The 16053-nt window shown below is 38.1% G+C and overlaps 1 protein-coding gene across 1 annotated transcript in view; it reads right to left on the reverse strand.

The window, feature by feature from the left end:
* Positions 1–16053, reverse strand: part of GABRR3 (gamma-aminobutyric acid type A receptor subunit rho3) — a 72246-nt gene that overhangs the window by 4497 nt on the left and 51696 nt on the right. Inside the window, exons 8-9 of the mRNA XM_043993433.1 lie at positions 11608–11760; positions 773–969 (exon numbers count right to left, since the gene is read on the reverse strand). Of these exons, the coding sequence (XP_043849368.1) occupies positions 773–969; positions 11608–11760 (350 nt within the window). The remainder of the gene's footprint in view (positions 1–772; positions 970–11607; positions 11761–16053) is intronic.

Raw genomic sequence — 16053 nt, forward strand, 5'->3', positions numbered from 1 at the left:
GCCATGCCTTTCTCTAGTTCATTTTGCAGACGAGGAAACTGAGGCAAACAGGGTTAAGTGACTTGTCCAGGGTTACACAGCTAGTTAGTGTCTGAGGCTGGATTTGAACTCTGGAACATGAGACTTCCTGACTCCAGGCCCAGCACTCTATTGACTGTGTCACCCAGCTGCCCAAAATTCAGCGAACAGGACGCTGAATTTGGAGTCGGAGGAATTAGGTTCAAATCCTACTTCTACTTACTACTTCTGTGCCCTTGGTTGAGTTTCTTGACTGCTTTGGCCTCAGTTTCCCCACTGGCCAAATGAGGAGGGTGAACTAAATGGCCTCTGAGGTTCCTTCCAACTTCTGGTCTATGATTCTTTAATCTTAAAGTCCCTACCTTCACTATTTCCTCCCCACTTCTAGTGAACATGAAACAAAAAATAAGCCCTGAAGATACTGATCTATTAGAAGAAGAAGGAAACTGGAATTACTGTTTATACAATAGCCAGCTCTTCCTCTTCTACTCTAGACTACATTTTAAGATATGGCCTGTTCATGGATGAGGGAAGAGTAATCATCCCTGATCAAACCAGGATGCTAAAGGACTTTTAGTATATCCTTACATCAGCAACAATTGCCCTCACTCTATAAACTTGTATTTTGTGAAGGAAAATGAAGGAACAAAGGCTTAACAACTTGGGCTTATGATGCTGTCAGTCAGTGTTTGGACACAAGTCTGGACTTTTTCCAAAAGAATCACACAGGAAAAGCAAATATTCCAGGTTGTACCTTCCCTCTCTTTTTAAATTGCTTCCTTTCTTCCACTGTGGTGAGGTAATTCACGGCTGCGTACTCAATGACGGACAGGAACACAAAGAGAAAACTGACCCATAAGTAAATATCCACAGCTTTGATATAAGACACCTGAGGCATAGAGGCACTGGCTCCAGTGATAACAGTGGACATTGTCAGCACAGTGGTTATACCTGCAAGGAGAAGGAATTATAAATCTGATGAAGCCAGGTCATGATATTAGAGGCAACTAGGTGCTATAGGGGATAGAGTGCTGGGCCTGCAGTCAGAAAGACCTGAGTTTGAATTTGACCTCAGACACTTACTGGGTATGACTCTGGGCAAGTCTTTTAACCTCTCTCAACTTTAATTTCCTTAACTGTAAATTGGGGATAATAATAACACTTTCCTTTCGGGGGAAAATAATATTTGCAAAATTCCTGGTACTACATAAATGTGTCTTCCCTTGTTTCTTATCATAGATTAAGGGCTGGAAAGGACTTTAGAAATCATCTAGTTATTTTCAGATGAGGAAAGTACAGTGACATGCTCAAAGTCACAGATAGTAAGTGGCAGAGCCAGTTTTTAAACCCAGGTGCTACTACCCTAAATTCATCACTTTTCCACAGGAACTAATAGCAGAACCTCTAGAACCTTATACTGGATTAATCCAAGTAACCAATTTCTTGTTTACAGCCTCACAATTTTAACATCAAAGCAATAATAGCTAAATTTTTTAAAAAATAATAAATAAATAATGGCTAAAACCAAGTTTGAGCAAAATTTTAATTGTGTATTTATTCAATCTAAATTCAAGATTTTTCTGCTTCTCTTTACTTATCTCTTATTCTCTTTCTTTATCCTCCCTACCCCCCCTCCACCCCCCCCCACACACACTTCCCGTGATCAGGGATGAGTAGCTAGGAGCTAGGGATGTAGGGATAGTTCCCACAGAGAAGCTACTCTCAAGTAACTTATTAAAGGAGTAGGGGAAAGACACACAAATAACTAGGCTAAAAGTTCTAAGGAGATAAAATGTGATGGCTCAGTGGATAGAGCACTGGCCCTGGACTCAAGAAGATCATTTGAGTCCTAAATCTGGCCTCAGACACTGACTAGCTGTGTGACCCTGGGAAAGTCACTTAACCTCTTTTTGCCTTAATTCATTGGAGGAGGAAATGGCAAAACCCATGGGCAGCAGTAGTATGCTATGATCCATGGGGTCACAAAGAGTTCGGTACAACTGAATGAGAGAACAACAACAACATGAGATAAGACTGAAAAGGTGGATTGGAGTGAGATTTGTGTGTGTGTGTGTGTGTGTGTGTGTGTGTGTGTTTGAGGAACGAGGGAATTGTGGGAATTGAATGAGCCACACTAACTCCATCTTGTGACTAAATTCTGGATCTAGCTCAGTTCCCTTGCTATTCAATTATGGTTTGTGAGAAAACTTTGTTCAATTCTGGGAATTGTGAGAAAACTTTATCGTATTGTTTGAACCTAATCCTTCATGGCTAGGAAACGGGAACACTCTGCCTGTTGTTTAGTAACCCTTAACTAAGGACATATGTTGTCCTGACCAGAAAATCAGTCAAATACAAAGATTGGTGCAAGGAGTTTTCTCACAATTATGCATCTTAAGCAAGCCATATGTCTTGTCTGAAGACTCGTCCTGTACTGTTCAGTTACTGTTCTTTTAACGAATATAGACACTTGGTGGTGGTAGTGGGGATGACACCTCTTTTTTATCTCAGGGAATTGCACCTGTTCACTCACCTCTCTCTCTCCAATTTAGAAAACCCCTAATCTTTTTTCCAATTAGAAATCAGATTACCTAACCTTGTATCCTGGCTTATAACTTGTTAATTGTTTTCTTTTAATGCAAAAATATATGTCTCTCCCTATATTCAGGATCCAGTGCCAAGCTGAGGAGCCTTGTTCCCGATTTATTATGCAATTGGCATGCATTGCTTAATAAATTGATATGCTCAGAAGCTTGAACTTTTGATTCCTCAGTCATTGCAATCAATACACATGCTACACAGGAGGAAGTTCTCAAGAACCAGCATTAGTTATTTATACTTAAAATATAAATAACATTTTGTGAGAATTTGTGCTATACAGTAATTATTTGATTAGATTCTGGCTGGCATATTTTAAATGCATTAACTTTCCATGAAGAATGTACAAATGGGTTTTTGGTGACCTTTCAAGTAGTAATGACCCTTTTCAGGTGGTATCAAACCCAAATAGCTGAATTAACCCTGACTGTACAGACCCAGAATGGAGATCACTAAGCACTGGTTATTCATATCACTTCTGCCCCTCAAAAAAGTTATGTGAGATTTCCATTCATTTGAGGCACATGTTGAAAACAAAAGCATCTGTACAAAACTGTGGCACTTTCTTTGCTTCCTCATTTTTCTCAAAACAAAACAAACAAATGAACAAACAAAACACAACAAACACAAATAACCCAAACCCCCCAAAACCCAAAGCTCAATTCTGTCATTATCATGGTATACTAGTGATCCAGGTTCCTTGAAGGTTGCTCTGGTGAGGCAAGGCCTTTGTAGAAATGTTCTATAAAACTGTAAAGACTTTGGGGGCAGCTAGTTGGCACAGTGGATGAAGTACCAGCCCTGGATTCAGGAGGACCTGAGTTCAAATTTGACTCCAGACATTTGATACTTATGGCTGTGTGATCCTGGGCAAGTCACCTAACCCTCATTTCCTTACACACACACACACACACAAACAAACCAAAAAACCCTCTAAAGACTTTGAGAAAAATCCAAGTGATCTGTATGTTGTCCAAGGACTAACCCAACTAAGTATCTGAGAATCCTGTCACTAATTAGCTGGCTGCTAGGTGAGAGATGCTTTGGCCTTGGCATGCTGTGAAACCAGTTAAATCAATAAGCACTGATTAAAAATCTACTATGTGCCTGGCACTGTGTTAAACAAAGAAAAAACTCTTTATGTATAATAATAGTTAGCATTTATGTAGCATTTTAAGATTTACAAAGTACTTCACATGTTATTTTATTTGGTCCTCACAACAACCCCGGAGAGGTAGGTGCTCTCATTATGCTCATTTTACAGATGAAGAAACTGAATCTGAGAGAAAGTTAAGTGACTAGCTGTCACACAACTAGTTAAGTATGTTAGGCAGGATTTGAACTCTATCCACAGTTCTCTATCCAGTATGCCATCTAGTTCTCTCTACACAGCTATAACAGCATGACACAATTTATATAACACAAAATCGGCAAATGGCCATGAAAATTTTCTCCAGGTTCACTTTCACTAACATGTTCTGAGCAGAGGAGTAGGGAACCTGAAAAACATTCCAATATCTGTTTTTTATTGCCTGACTCGCTCTCCTTCTGGACTTTATTTCCCTTCTATCAGATAGGAATAGCCATTATTAGGCAGCAAAATCCTTTTCCATGTGCTTGATATATACATTCTCTCTCTCTCTCTCTCACACACACACACACACACACACACACACACACACACGCACGCACACACGCACACACACACACACGTGGAGTTTAATTTGTTTTGCCCATATCTGTGATTTCATTGGTAAAAGAAGCTTAAGGTGAAGAAACTTATCAGTATGAACAGCTGAAATTCTGCAGTCTAGAGTTCTCCAGAGTTTCCTAGGAACATTGAGAGGCTAAGAGACTTTTTCAGCATCACTCAGTATTTATTAGGGTCAGGATTGGATGTTAGGCCTTCCTAATTCCAAGGACCATCTTCTATCCACATCATGCCGCCTTTTTGTTTTTAATGGGTAGTAATATAATTCTCAGTGGGCAAATGAATAGTTTATAATACAGAAGCATTCATGCCAAAGAAGTCTTGTCTCATGTGTTATAAATTAATGAGAGCTGGTCCAGTAAAAAAATTGCATTATCTACATTTCCCAGAGATCAATGAAACTACAGCCACTTTCTTTTTTAAGGGTGCTTAAATCACCTAATTTAGTTCGGCTTAAATTTATATATTTATTTTTAATCACCATTTGAAGTCCTAGCCCCCTTTCCTTTGTTCAAAAGTACAGTAAAAATGAATTAGATGAGCAGGGAGGAGAGAATGAGGTGGGGAATGACGCTGCTAGAAAATAATGAATTATGAAAACACTCATATATAAATTCCTAGTGCAAAAGGCTTGAGAACATTATAGCTCCATTAGACATACTTATGGGTCTCCAGCCACTTCTTAGAGATACATTAATCTTGAAAAGCAGTATTCCTTTCAAATCCATTGGAGTTAATCTCCCATCAAAAGAGTTTTGAATGATCCAAACTGACCATTTACTGAAGAAAGGTTTTTCTCTTGGGATCAGAAGCCTCTTTTCCAATCCACTGACAATACTACACAGCTGGAATAATACAAATAAAATGTGCTTGGTAAGAGTATTTTGTAAAAGTCAAGTCATTTGGACGATAGCTTTGTCTTCTCTAGTGGATGGAGTGTTGAAGTCAAGAAGACCTGAATTCTAATCCTATCTCTGACCATTCCCAGCCAAATGACCATAGGCAAGTCACAACCTGTCTGTGCCTTAGTTTCCATCTCTGTAAAATAGGTGTAATAATGCCTGTGAGTACCTACTTCACAGAGTCATAGTGAGGTACAAATGAGAGAGTGTATGAAATGCATCTTGAAAACCTTAAAGAGCTAGATAAATGTCAGTCACTACTGTTGCTGCTGCTACTACTATTACTGTGACTACTACTACTATTTATACTACTGCTACTACAACTGTTACTAATCTATAGTCATTACTACTACTATTACTATTACTTTACTCCTATGCCTACTACTACTATTCTATTTCTACTATGACTACTATTATGGCTACTACAACTACTATTTGTAATACTACTGTCATTACTACTAATAATAATCTACTTCCATTATGACTACTATGATTATTAATACTACTACTATTACTACTATACTATTCTATTACTCTTATGATAACTATCTTGTTGTTGTTGTTGTTGAGTCTTTTTTCAGTTGTATTTTATTCTTCATGACCCCATTTGGGGTTTTCTTGGCAAAGATACTAGAATGGTTTGCCATTTCCTTCTCCAGATCATTTTGCAGAGGAGAAAAGTGAGGCAAACAGGGTTTGAAGTGACTTGCCCAGGGGCACACAGCTAGTAAGTATCTGAGGTCAGATTTGAACTCTGGAAGATGATTCTTCCTTCCTCCAGGCCCAGCACACTATCCACTGTGCCACCTATTACTACCACTACCACTAGGCCCACAAATCCATGCAACATTATTAGAGAACTTATCTTATTCCCCACACTCAAGTTTTTTGTACCCTTGAGAGTGGGGCATATTAACTAGGCAGAAAATGAAATGCAAATTCCCTGCCTACTTTAGTCAGACAAAATTCAGAAGGCCTGGAATGCGGTTGAACGGTGCCAGGTCACAGCATTATTTCCCAGCACATTACCTCTGAAGCAAATAGAAAGTCTTCGATTTGGCATTCAAAGATCTTCACAACCTGGCTTTCAACCAGCTTCATTACATATCATCCTTCTTCATATACTCTACTGCTTTTCTGTTGCTCTTATATGATAGTCCAGTGCCTTTGCTCTAGTTGTTCTAGTTGATCAACAGGTAAAAGCATTTACTACCTCAGATTACTCTGCTCCCTATAAGCCTTAGTCTAATGTCTCCTTGGGGGGGAAGGAGCCAGGACACAAGAGGAGATCTGGGATATGGAAAAAGCAGAATTAAAAGCAGCAGAGGTGAAAAAAGAAGTTGATTTTGAAGTTTACAAGGTTTCAAGAAATAAGGACCTTTGGTAGAAGGAGTTTTCTGGTCTCATAAAAATTTGCTCTAGTCTACTGAATGTCAGCTGATGATCTTCCTGTCCCAGAGATATGTTTCCACCACAGACAGGCCCATCAGAGGGGGAAAACAAAACAAAAGAAAAACTCGATGTTCACCTTGAAATGAATATAACCTTTTCTCCCTAGAGTTTTAGATGGAAAGGAGTGCTAGACCTGTGTGGAAGAGACTCTCCAGAACTCCCTCCTGTCTCTCCAGAACTATTCACTATTCTGTCCGCTGAGGAGTTACCTAAAACCTTATTGAATATCTGGGCGTGATTGGGTTTATTGACTCCTTTCAAGTTTTATGCTTTGTAAGATGAAGGATGGATAAAAAACCCAGCTCTACTGTCCCAAATATTATTTCCTCCAGTCACAAATATGACTAGATGGAGGGTAGGTAAGCTGGATGCCAGAGTCAAGGGAAGGGATTGCATCTATGTTAGCTAGGGATACATGCTTTCATTTATGAGTGACTGCAAACTGAAAAACTTTTACTGCTATGTTGTACACAACCCAATCCTTGTTCATACCCTTTGGGTAGTTATTGTAGAGCAGTGGATAGAGAGCTGGGCCTAGAGTCAGGAAGACCTGAGTTCAAATCTGATATCAGACACTTATTAACTGTGTGACCCTGGGCAAGTCACTTAACCTCTTCCTGACTCAGTTTCCTTATCTGTAAAATAGTACTTACCTGGGGGCGGCTAGGTGGCACAGTGGATAAAGCACCGGCCCTGGATTCGGGAGTACCTGAGTTCAAATCCGGCCTCAGACACTTGACACTTACTAGCTGTGTGACCCTGGGCAAGTCACTTAACCCCCATTGCCTGGCAAAAAAAAAAAAAAAATAGTACTTACCTTCCAGGGCTGTTATGAGGATCAAATGAGATAATAATTTTAAAGCACTTAGCACAATGCTTGGAACATAGTACTACATAAATGTGGTGGTGGTAGTAGTGAAGATATCCTTGACGCAATAAGCAGTTGATAGCACAGTGTGCCTCAAGTACTTTGAGGGTAGGAAATATAATCCTTCCCCAAATCTCAAGGATATTCAGGCTAATAGGGCCATAGATTTAAAATCAGAAAGGCTTAGAGCCTATCTAGTACAACCCTGTCATTTTTCACAGAGCAGAAAGCTGAGGTTCTAGAAGGTTAAATGACTTGCCCAGGGCAAGAATTTAAAACATCATTAAGCAGTTGTCAGATAGTCCAGAAATCTCATACATATGTATGATGGGAAGAATACAGTTCCAAATTAATTATAACAGTTCTTTTTTTTTTTAACTACACATTTATGTTGTGGCAGCTGATATGTTTTAAGAAAAGAGCTTTATCACATAGATCAGACTTGATATTGCTAGACTGGAGTTAGGAAGACCTGAGTTCACACCCAGCCATTGCTTAACTGTTCATCTCAGTTTCCTCAACTATAAAAGGGGATAATAACAGCACCTACCTTGCAGGACTCCTGTAAGAGCCAAATTAAACGATATTATAAAGCACTTAGCAGAGTGCTTGACACATAGTAGGCACTATATAAATGCTTTCCCCAGGCTCTTCCCCTTCTTCATTCCTCATACAGACTCCTCTATGACTTAGGAGATAGTCTCTGAGAATTGCTGGGGCTGACATTCATCCCATTGAAGCCAACCCAAAGAGCCTTTTCAATTGTAGCTTAGCTGTTTCTCAGATAGAAGACTAAGATATATAGTCTATGGTCAGGTCCATTCCTGAAGCCAGACATCTAGTAGGGTCTGCCAAAGCTTGTGCTCTGAGGCAGAACTTTCAAGGACCCAGGATCATCTAAATACAACAAGGTATTGGAGTAGTTCTAGAGTGGAGGAACAACAATAATACATGACATTATTTTAATAACATCATTAATAATGATAGATAATATAGAAATAATACCATATAGAATATCATCAATAATAATAAATTATGTTGTTTTATTGGACTTCACTTTATTTTGCTTTGCAGATATTGCATTCTTTACAAAAATGAAGTTTTGTTGCAACCCTGCATCAAGCAAGTCTTTTGGTGCCATTTTTGCAATAGCATGTGATTATGATTCTGTGTCACATTTTGATAATTCTTGCAACGTTTCAAATTTTTTCATTATTATTATGTCTGGCTGTGATCATTGATGTCACTATTGTAATTGTTTTTGGTATCCATGAACCACACCCATAAACAATGGCAAACTTAATTGATAAATGTTGTGTGTGTTCTGACTGCTCCACTGACCAGCTGTTCCCTATCTCTCTCCCTCTCCTTGGGCCTCCCTATTCCCTTAGGCACAATAATATTGAAATGAGGCCAATTAATGACCCTCCAATGGCCTCTAAGTTTTCTAGTGAAAGGAAGAGTCAATCATTGAGGTTGTTGTCTTCACCATTGTTTTATTTTAAGAAATTGACACTACCATCCCAACCTTCAGTAATTATTACAGCAGTCAGTCAGCAGCCATCAACATTGAGGCAAGACCTTCCACCAGCAAAAAGATTACAACTCATTGGAGCCTTAGATGATGGTTAGCATTTTTTTAGACAATAAAGTATTTTTTAATTAAGGTATGTACATTGGGGTTTTTTAGACATAATACTACATTGCCCACTTAATAGACCACAATGTAGTATAAACATAACTTTTATATGCACTAAAATTCATGTGACTCACCTTATTGCTATATTCATTTTATTGTGATCTGGAACCAAACCCATAATATGGCTGAGTTATGCCTAATAATCTTTTGAAAGATGCCTACATTTATGAACATTTAACTTATATGTAACCTTTTCTGGCATAGATTAGACACTAATTATAATGATTATGAACCACTTATTTTGATCTGCCTAGGGCTGCTATTATATGAGAAAGAACAAAATAAGTAGAAATTATATGTGTTTTTTGTTTTAGTTCAGTGGAAACAGTGTTGGATTTGGATTCAGAGAGATTTGAATTTAATCTTGGCTCTTCTATTTACTACCTATATAACCTTGGACAAATTACTTAATCTCTCTTTCAGGGGCAGCTAGGTGGCATAGTGGATAGAGTGCTGGTCCTGGCGTAAAAAAGAACTGAGTTCAAATCTCACCTCAAGCATTTACTAACTGTGTGACCCTAGGCAAGTCACTTAAACTTGATTGCCTTAAAAACATCTGGAGCCATTTTTAGTCATCCTGATATATATCTTGCCACTGGACCTAGATGGCTCTGGAGGAGAGAGTGAGGTTGGTGACTTTGCACAGCTCTCCCTCACTTATATCCAATTCACTGCAAGTCATGACATCACCCCAATGTCATAGTCCTCTTCAAGAAAAAAAGGACAAACAACAACAAGGTAACCTCTCTAGGTCTTAGTTACTCCATTTGTGAAATGTAAAATGAGAGGAGTTTGATGAGACTATATCTGAACTTACTTTCAATTCTTAATTTATGATTTTAGGATTGTCTACTCCTGGTTTTTCAAGGTCATGAATTAGAATGAATTTTAGTTTTTATCTTTTTCATAAATCAATGTGTTTAAGAGTAGCAAATAGCACATTCAATAGAATAGTCATTTGTCTATGTGTCCTACTCTTAAAGGCACCGACAAAGTTTCCTTGGTCCCAAATCAGATGTCACAGTACCTGAAATTCCAGCATCAGAAATAAAGTTCTTTGTGCTAAACATTGTTATTCCCTGTGAAACACCTTTTAAAAACTTAAACATTTTGGGAAGGGATGATTATTGAGTCAAAAACCCCTTAGTATTAAGTAGTTGATCAGATAGTTTTTCTCCTTGAAGTGGAGAACCAGAATTATGGCAGCATGAACTGAAGGAAGGAAAGGAGGAGAAAGATGAAGATGCGGTCGCCAAAGCTAAATTTGACTTATTTCACAGTTTCGTGAAGGGTTAGTTATGCCTGATTATATGCAAACAACTCAGTATATCACTTCTCTGTTACCCTGGTGCTTCACACAGAGTCTCATGCCTCCTCTAGCCATACCATCTTGCCTCCACCTCCTTCCCACCCATAACTTCGATTCCACTCCTGGGTCTCTTGGCTCTGATTGGTGAATTTCAATATAATCTTTCTGAGGCCCAGGCATCTTCCTAGACATTTCCTGGATGCTCAATGCCATGTTGCCTCACTTGTCCCTCTCTCTCTAGTCTTCCTGTATGCTTTGTCTTCTCCCATTAGCTTCCTTGAGGCAGGGACTATCTTGCTTTTTTATTATTTGTATTTCTAGCAATTAGCATAGTGCTTGGAACACTTAATGCATTCTCTCTCTCTCTCTGTCCCTCCCTTTCCTTTTTACTACCTCCATATATCTGTATATCTCTCTGTGTGTATATATCTATAGCTATTTCACATACACATACATAAATGTATATAATGGGTAGCTAGGTGGCTCAGTGGATAGAGCACTGGCCCAGATGTCAGGAGGACCTGGGTTCACATCTAGCCTCAAACACTTGACACTTACTAGCTGTATGACCTTGGACAAGTCACTTGAGCCTGATTGCCTCAAACAACCAGGGTCATCTCCAGCCATCCTGATGTATATCTTGCCACTGGACACAGATGGCTCTGGAGGAAAGAGTGAGCTGGTGACTTTTCACAGCTCTGCCTCACTTAAATCCAATTACTGCAAGTCATGACATCACCTCCTGATGTCACAGTCCTCTTGGAGAATGAAGGACAAACCACAACAAATATATATGTGAATATATATGTATGTATGTATAAATGTATAAACAAATAAATAAAAATTAATAAAAGCATCTCAAAACATCTTCCAGCCTCTGTGGCTAATGGCTGATCCAATCTCAGCTAGTCATTATCATAATCTAGAGGAAGGATCCACACAGAAACATTTAAAAACCTCCACATTCCACCCCAAATCACTACCCCCCCTTATTTCCCCTGAATTGTCTATGTCATCATTAACATAAAATAAAAATTCATGAAGATTTACCCAATGAAACTCTGGCAGGAACAGCTCTTCTATCAATCCAAAAGGAAACCCATGACAGCATCACCATCAGCATGGCTGGGAAATAGGATTGCAGGACAAAAAAGAAAATATGCCTCCTTAGCACAAAATTAATGAAAAGTCTGTTGTACCAACCTGTTGGGAAAAGGTTAAGAATTTCCATTAGTACAAGTTCCTACCCATCCAACCCCCTCACAATTATATACACACAATCAATTAAGTATTTGGTAAGTGCTTACTATGTGCCAAACTTTGTCACAGGAGCTGAGAATACAGATATAAAAAGTAAAATGATTGCTACTTGCAATGAACTTACATTCTAATCCTAGGAAATAAGGCAAGATGGTGAGTTATTTCTAAGAAGTAAATACTGAACTGAATTAAATAAAAGTATGATTATTTTCTTTCTAGGCCAAAGGATCTCAAGGAATTTTGCTACTGTAATTCAGACAGTCTTCGTCCTTTGTAAACAATCCTTAGTGACACTTCACAGTTAAACATCTTCAAAAATATTTTCAAGTCTTCAACAAACAAAGCAGAAAAGTTTGCTCCAAGAACTTCAATGTAATTCTTGGGCATAGGCTGTTCTTCCTAGCATGTCTTTGTACTCAGTGTTTCTTCTCCAATAACTTCCTATCCTTCAATGCCTAGATCACTTTCTCCTCTCTGTTGTTAGTGGTCTTTGGTATCTCTGAATGGAGGCGGCACTTTGTATTCCTCTTATTGCACTTCCACTTTTCACCTTGCATTAGGGCCATATATGTTTATGCCTCCCAATAGATGATAAGTTCCTACTTCATTCTTTTTATTTCCAAGCAGAGTGCTTATTAAGTGCTTGTTAGTGAGTGCTTATTAAGTGCTTGTTAGTGAGTGCTTATTAAGTGCTTGTTAGTGAGTGCTTATTAAGTGCTTGTTAGTGAGTGCTTATTAAGTGCTTGTTAGTGAGTGCTTATTAAGTGCTTGTCGATTGAGGACAGGAACTCTGTCAAGTGAGGCAATATTTTTAAAGCCGTTTACACAGTGCCTGACACATCATAGGTGATTAATAAATGCTTATTCTCTTTCCCCTCTTTTATTCATTGTACTCTTCCAAGAGTTCTTAGCATGTTTTATACATGGTAGTAAATCAAAAATTGTTAAGTGATTAAATTGGACTCAACGAATGAAATCCGATATTTGCTAGTAAGTCAATAATAAGAATAGGGGCAACTAGGTGGCACAGTGGATAGAGCACTGGCCCTGGATTCAGGAGGACCTGATTTCAAATCTGGACTCAGACACTTGACACTTACTAGCTGTGTGACCCTGGGCAAGTCACTTAACCCTCATTGCCCCACAAATAATAATAATAATAATAATAATAATAATAATAATAATAATAATATAATATCATCTACCATGTACCTGGCATTATACTAAGTGCTGGTTTGCTTAAAGTGAAAGGATTCACAGTAGGTACCTAGGTATGTTAGGAATTCCCAAAGTAACATAACTTCTTCTGGACCTTCATTGCTTCTCAGTAATCTTACCCTAATTTATTTTGTTTCCTTAGGTAAATGCTTCACAGAAATTGTGTCGACTTTCTGCCTTTTTCTGTAAGCCTTCAAAAACAGCTGTTCACCCCTATGCTTATAGCAGATTTCTTCATCCATGAAATGGATAATATTTACAAGAAGTCTATAGCATAGTGTCTGGCAATAGTAGGTGCTATATAAATACTCATTCCCTCCCTCTACTTCTTTACTGAGATACTTGAAGCCATATGACTATAGTTCCCTTAGTTTGCCCCTTTTCCTAAAATCTTCTCAGAATCATCATCCATTCTCTTTGCATTCCCTTCTACCCAAGGGAAAAGGTATCCCTATAAGCTTAATTCTCTTAGAGGTGCCTGTGAGTCTACCTCTTCCTATTACTGTACATCCATGACTATAGTTTTAATAGTCAGCCCCTTTCTACCATGCATTTTCAATCTCTCCCTTACTACTACTACTATTACCTTCCCATCAATCTACAAATAGGCTCGTGTTTACCAAGTACTAAAGAAAGATTCCCCTCTAACTTTCTACCCCATGCAGATTCCATCTTATCTCTCCTTCACAGTCAAGCAGTCTATAGCCAATGTCTCCACTTCATCACCATATACTCCCTCATCAATTCTTTGAAATCTGAATTGCAGCCATGCAACACCATCAGTACTAAACACATGGAAGAAATTTGGGATTATTAAGAGAGCTCTGGAATTTTCCAAGGATAATCCAGTCTCTTCTCTTCTAGTTTATTCTAGGGTCAACTCATGGTCTATTTGTACTGACTTTTGAAGATGTAGACACACAGAGATAAGCTCTTTGGGGTGTCTATCTACCATGCGTGTGTTCCATGGTATGGATGATGGATGATCTTTAGCCACTTGATTTTTTCCCCTATGGATGGTATCCCAAACTCTCTAGTATAGTAACATATATCTTAAAGGAGGTTGTACAGTGATCCAGGACTTAATGTCATTGACAAATAGGAGTATCTGAAGGACCTCAGCATCTTCAGGGATCATTCAATTTTAGAGTGAAAGATATAGAGTTATAAGGGACCTCAAAGGCCATCTTGTTCAACTCCCCCTCATTTTATATACAAAGAAACTGAGGTCCATGGAGGTTGAAAAACTTGTCCAAGGTCCCACAAAAATAGTTTGAACCTGAGGCAGGATTGAAGCTCTCTGCTGGATCTCCACCATGACAATGGTCAACACTTTGGGTGAGCATGTAGTTTTGTTTTAAGCTTGTCAAATAAGGTTATATCTGTTGTTATATCTTTTAATTATCTAATCTTGAATAATTTTGATGTATGGATGGGAGACACCTAATTAGATATTTAAGAAGGTGCTCTAACAGGAACATTAAGTAGGATCAGATCAGTGAAAATACTGGATTGGGATACAAATATTAAATTATCAGTTGTGTAGAAGGGATAGGGAATCTAACTCTAATTAAGAGAGCTGTCATACTCCTGAAGTTTCTAAATGCTAGATTTTCTTTTCTTTTTTTTTAAAATATGAACTTTAGAGAATGGTTAAGGAAATCCAGTGGTGGTTGCCATTGATACAGAACTCCAAATACTGCAAAATACTTTTCTCCTAGATTTTATGAATAAGTCCAAGTCATGATTCAAACTATACTAATCTATCAATTACAGAGGCAGCAGGAATAGACTGAGTGATGGATTAGGAATCATAAAGACCTGGATTTAAATCCCACTTCACATATTAACTTGCTGTGTGACTCCAGGAAAGTCACAACCTCTTAGTGCATTAAAGGCAACTCTTTCTAAGAACAGAAATTGCAAAAATTGCCTATTTGCTTTGGTACTGGTAGTTTCCTTGTTGGAGCTCTATGTACCAGTAAAATCATGGTTCTGGGAGAAAAGGAAAGGAAACATTTTTTGAAATTGGGACTATCAAAGCGTTTAGAAATATGAAGAATCTTTTAAAAACATTTTTCTCATTTTTTTCTTAGAAATTACATTTTTTCTTTTTAATGATAAGGATTTGAAGTTCACTTTGAAATGACTAAAACATATCCTTTAATGAGACAAAAACTTGTCAGAGACTGGCAATAGACAGATTCAAACACATAGCCAGGAAAATGCAAAATGAAATTCCGTGGCTGATGAAGTCCAACATGGCAGGCTAGGGCATGTAAAGAGAATGTTGTATAACTGGCATGACTTTGCTGGGAGAGTGGGAATTGGAAGCTAAGCTCTTTTCTTCTATCAATGCCTGGAGGGGATCTATAGGCTAAGTTTGGAGGATATTTGTTCTATATTTATCCTGTACAGCAGTAGTGTCAAATTCAAATAGAAATGGAGGCCACTAAACTGTACATAAGGATTTCAACCTGCATATATTGACTTTAAAAACCATATATTAAAGATTATCTAGACATTAATATTATCTGGTCCATTATTTGGAACTAATTAGATGGCTGGACCCCAAGAAGATTTATTAAAGGTTTGATATAAGCTTGGAAGGATATCTACAGTAGAGTGTCCCCAAGTATCTGTACTTGACTCTCTGACAATTATTATTGTTCAATGTCTCGGATGACCACATATATGTCATAGTCATTAGAATTTTGCATATGACTCAAAGCTGGGAGGGATAGCTGGTGCACTGGATGACACTATCAGAATTCAAAAAATTCTCAATGGACTATAACCTTTGTCTGAATGTAATGAACATCTTATCATTCATTTAAAAAAATTAACTTCACAAATGCAAGATGGATGAGGGGTGGTTAGAAAGTATATCATCTGGAAAAGAGCTTAACACATTAGTGGATTGTAAGCTCAATAATGAGTCAATAAGTTGATAGCAGCCAAGAAATTTTTGGCAGCATTACAGGAGGCATAATAATGTTCATGTGGAGGTTATAAATC

The sequence above is a fragment of the Dromiciops gliroides genome, chromosome 3, assembly GCF_019393635.1.
Source record: "Dromiciops gliroides isolate mDroGli1 chromosome 3, mDroGli1.pri, whole genome shotgun sequence".
Lineage (NCBI taxonomy): Eukaryota > Metazoa > Chordata > Mammalia > Microbiotheria > Microbiotheriidae > Dromiciops > Dromiciops gliroides.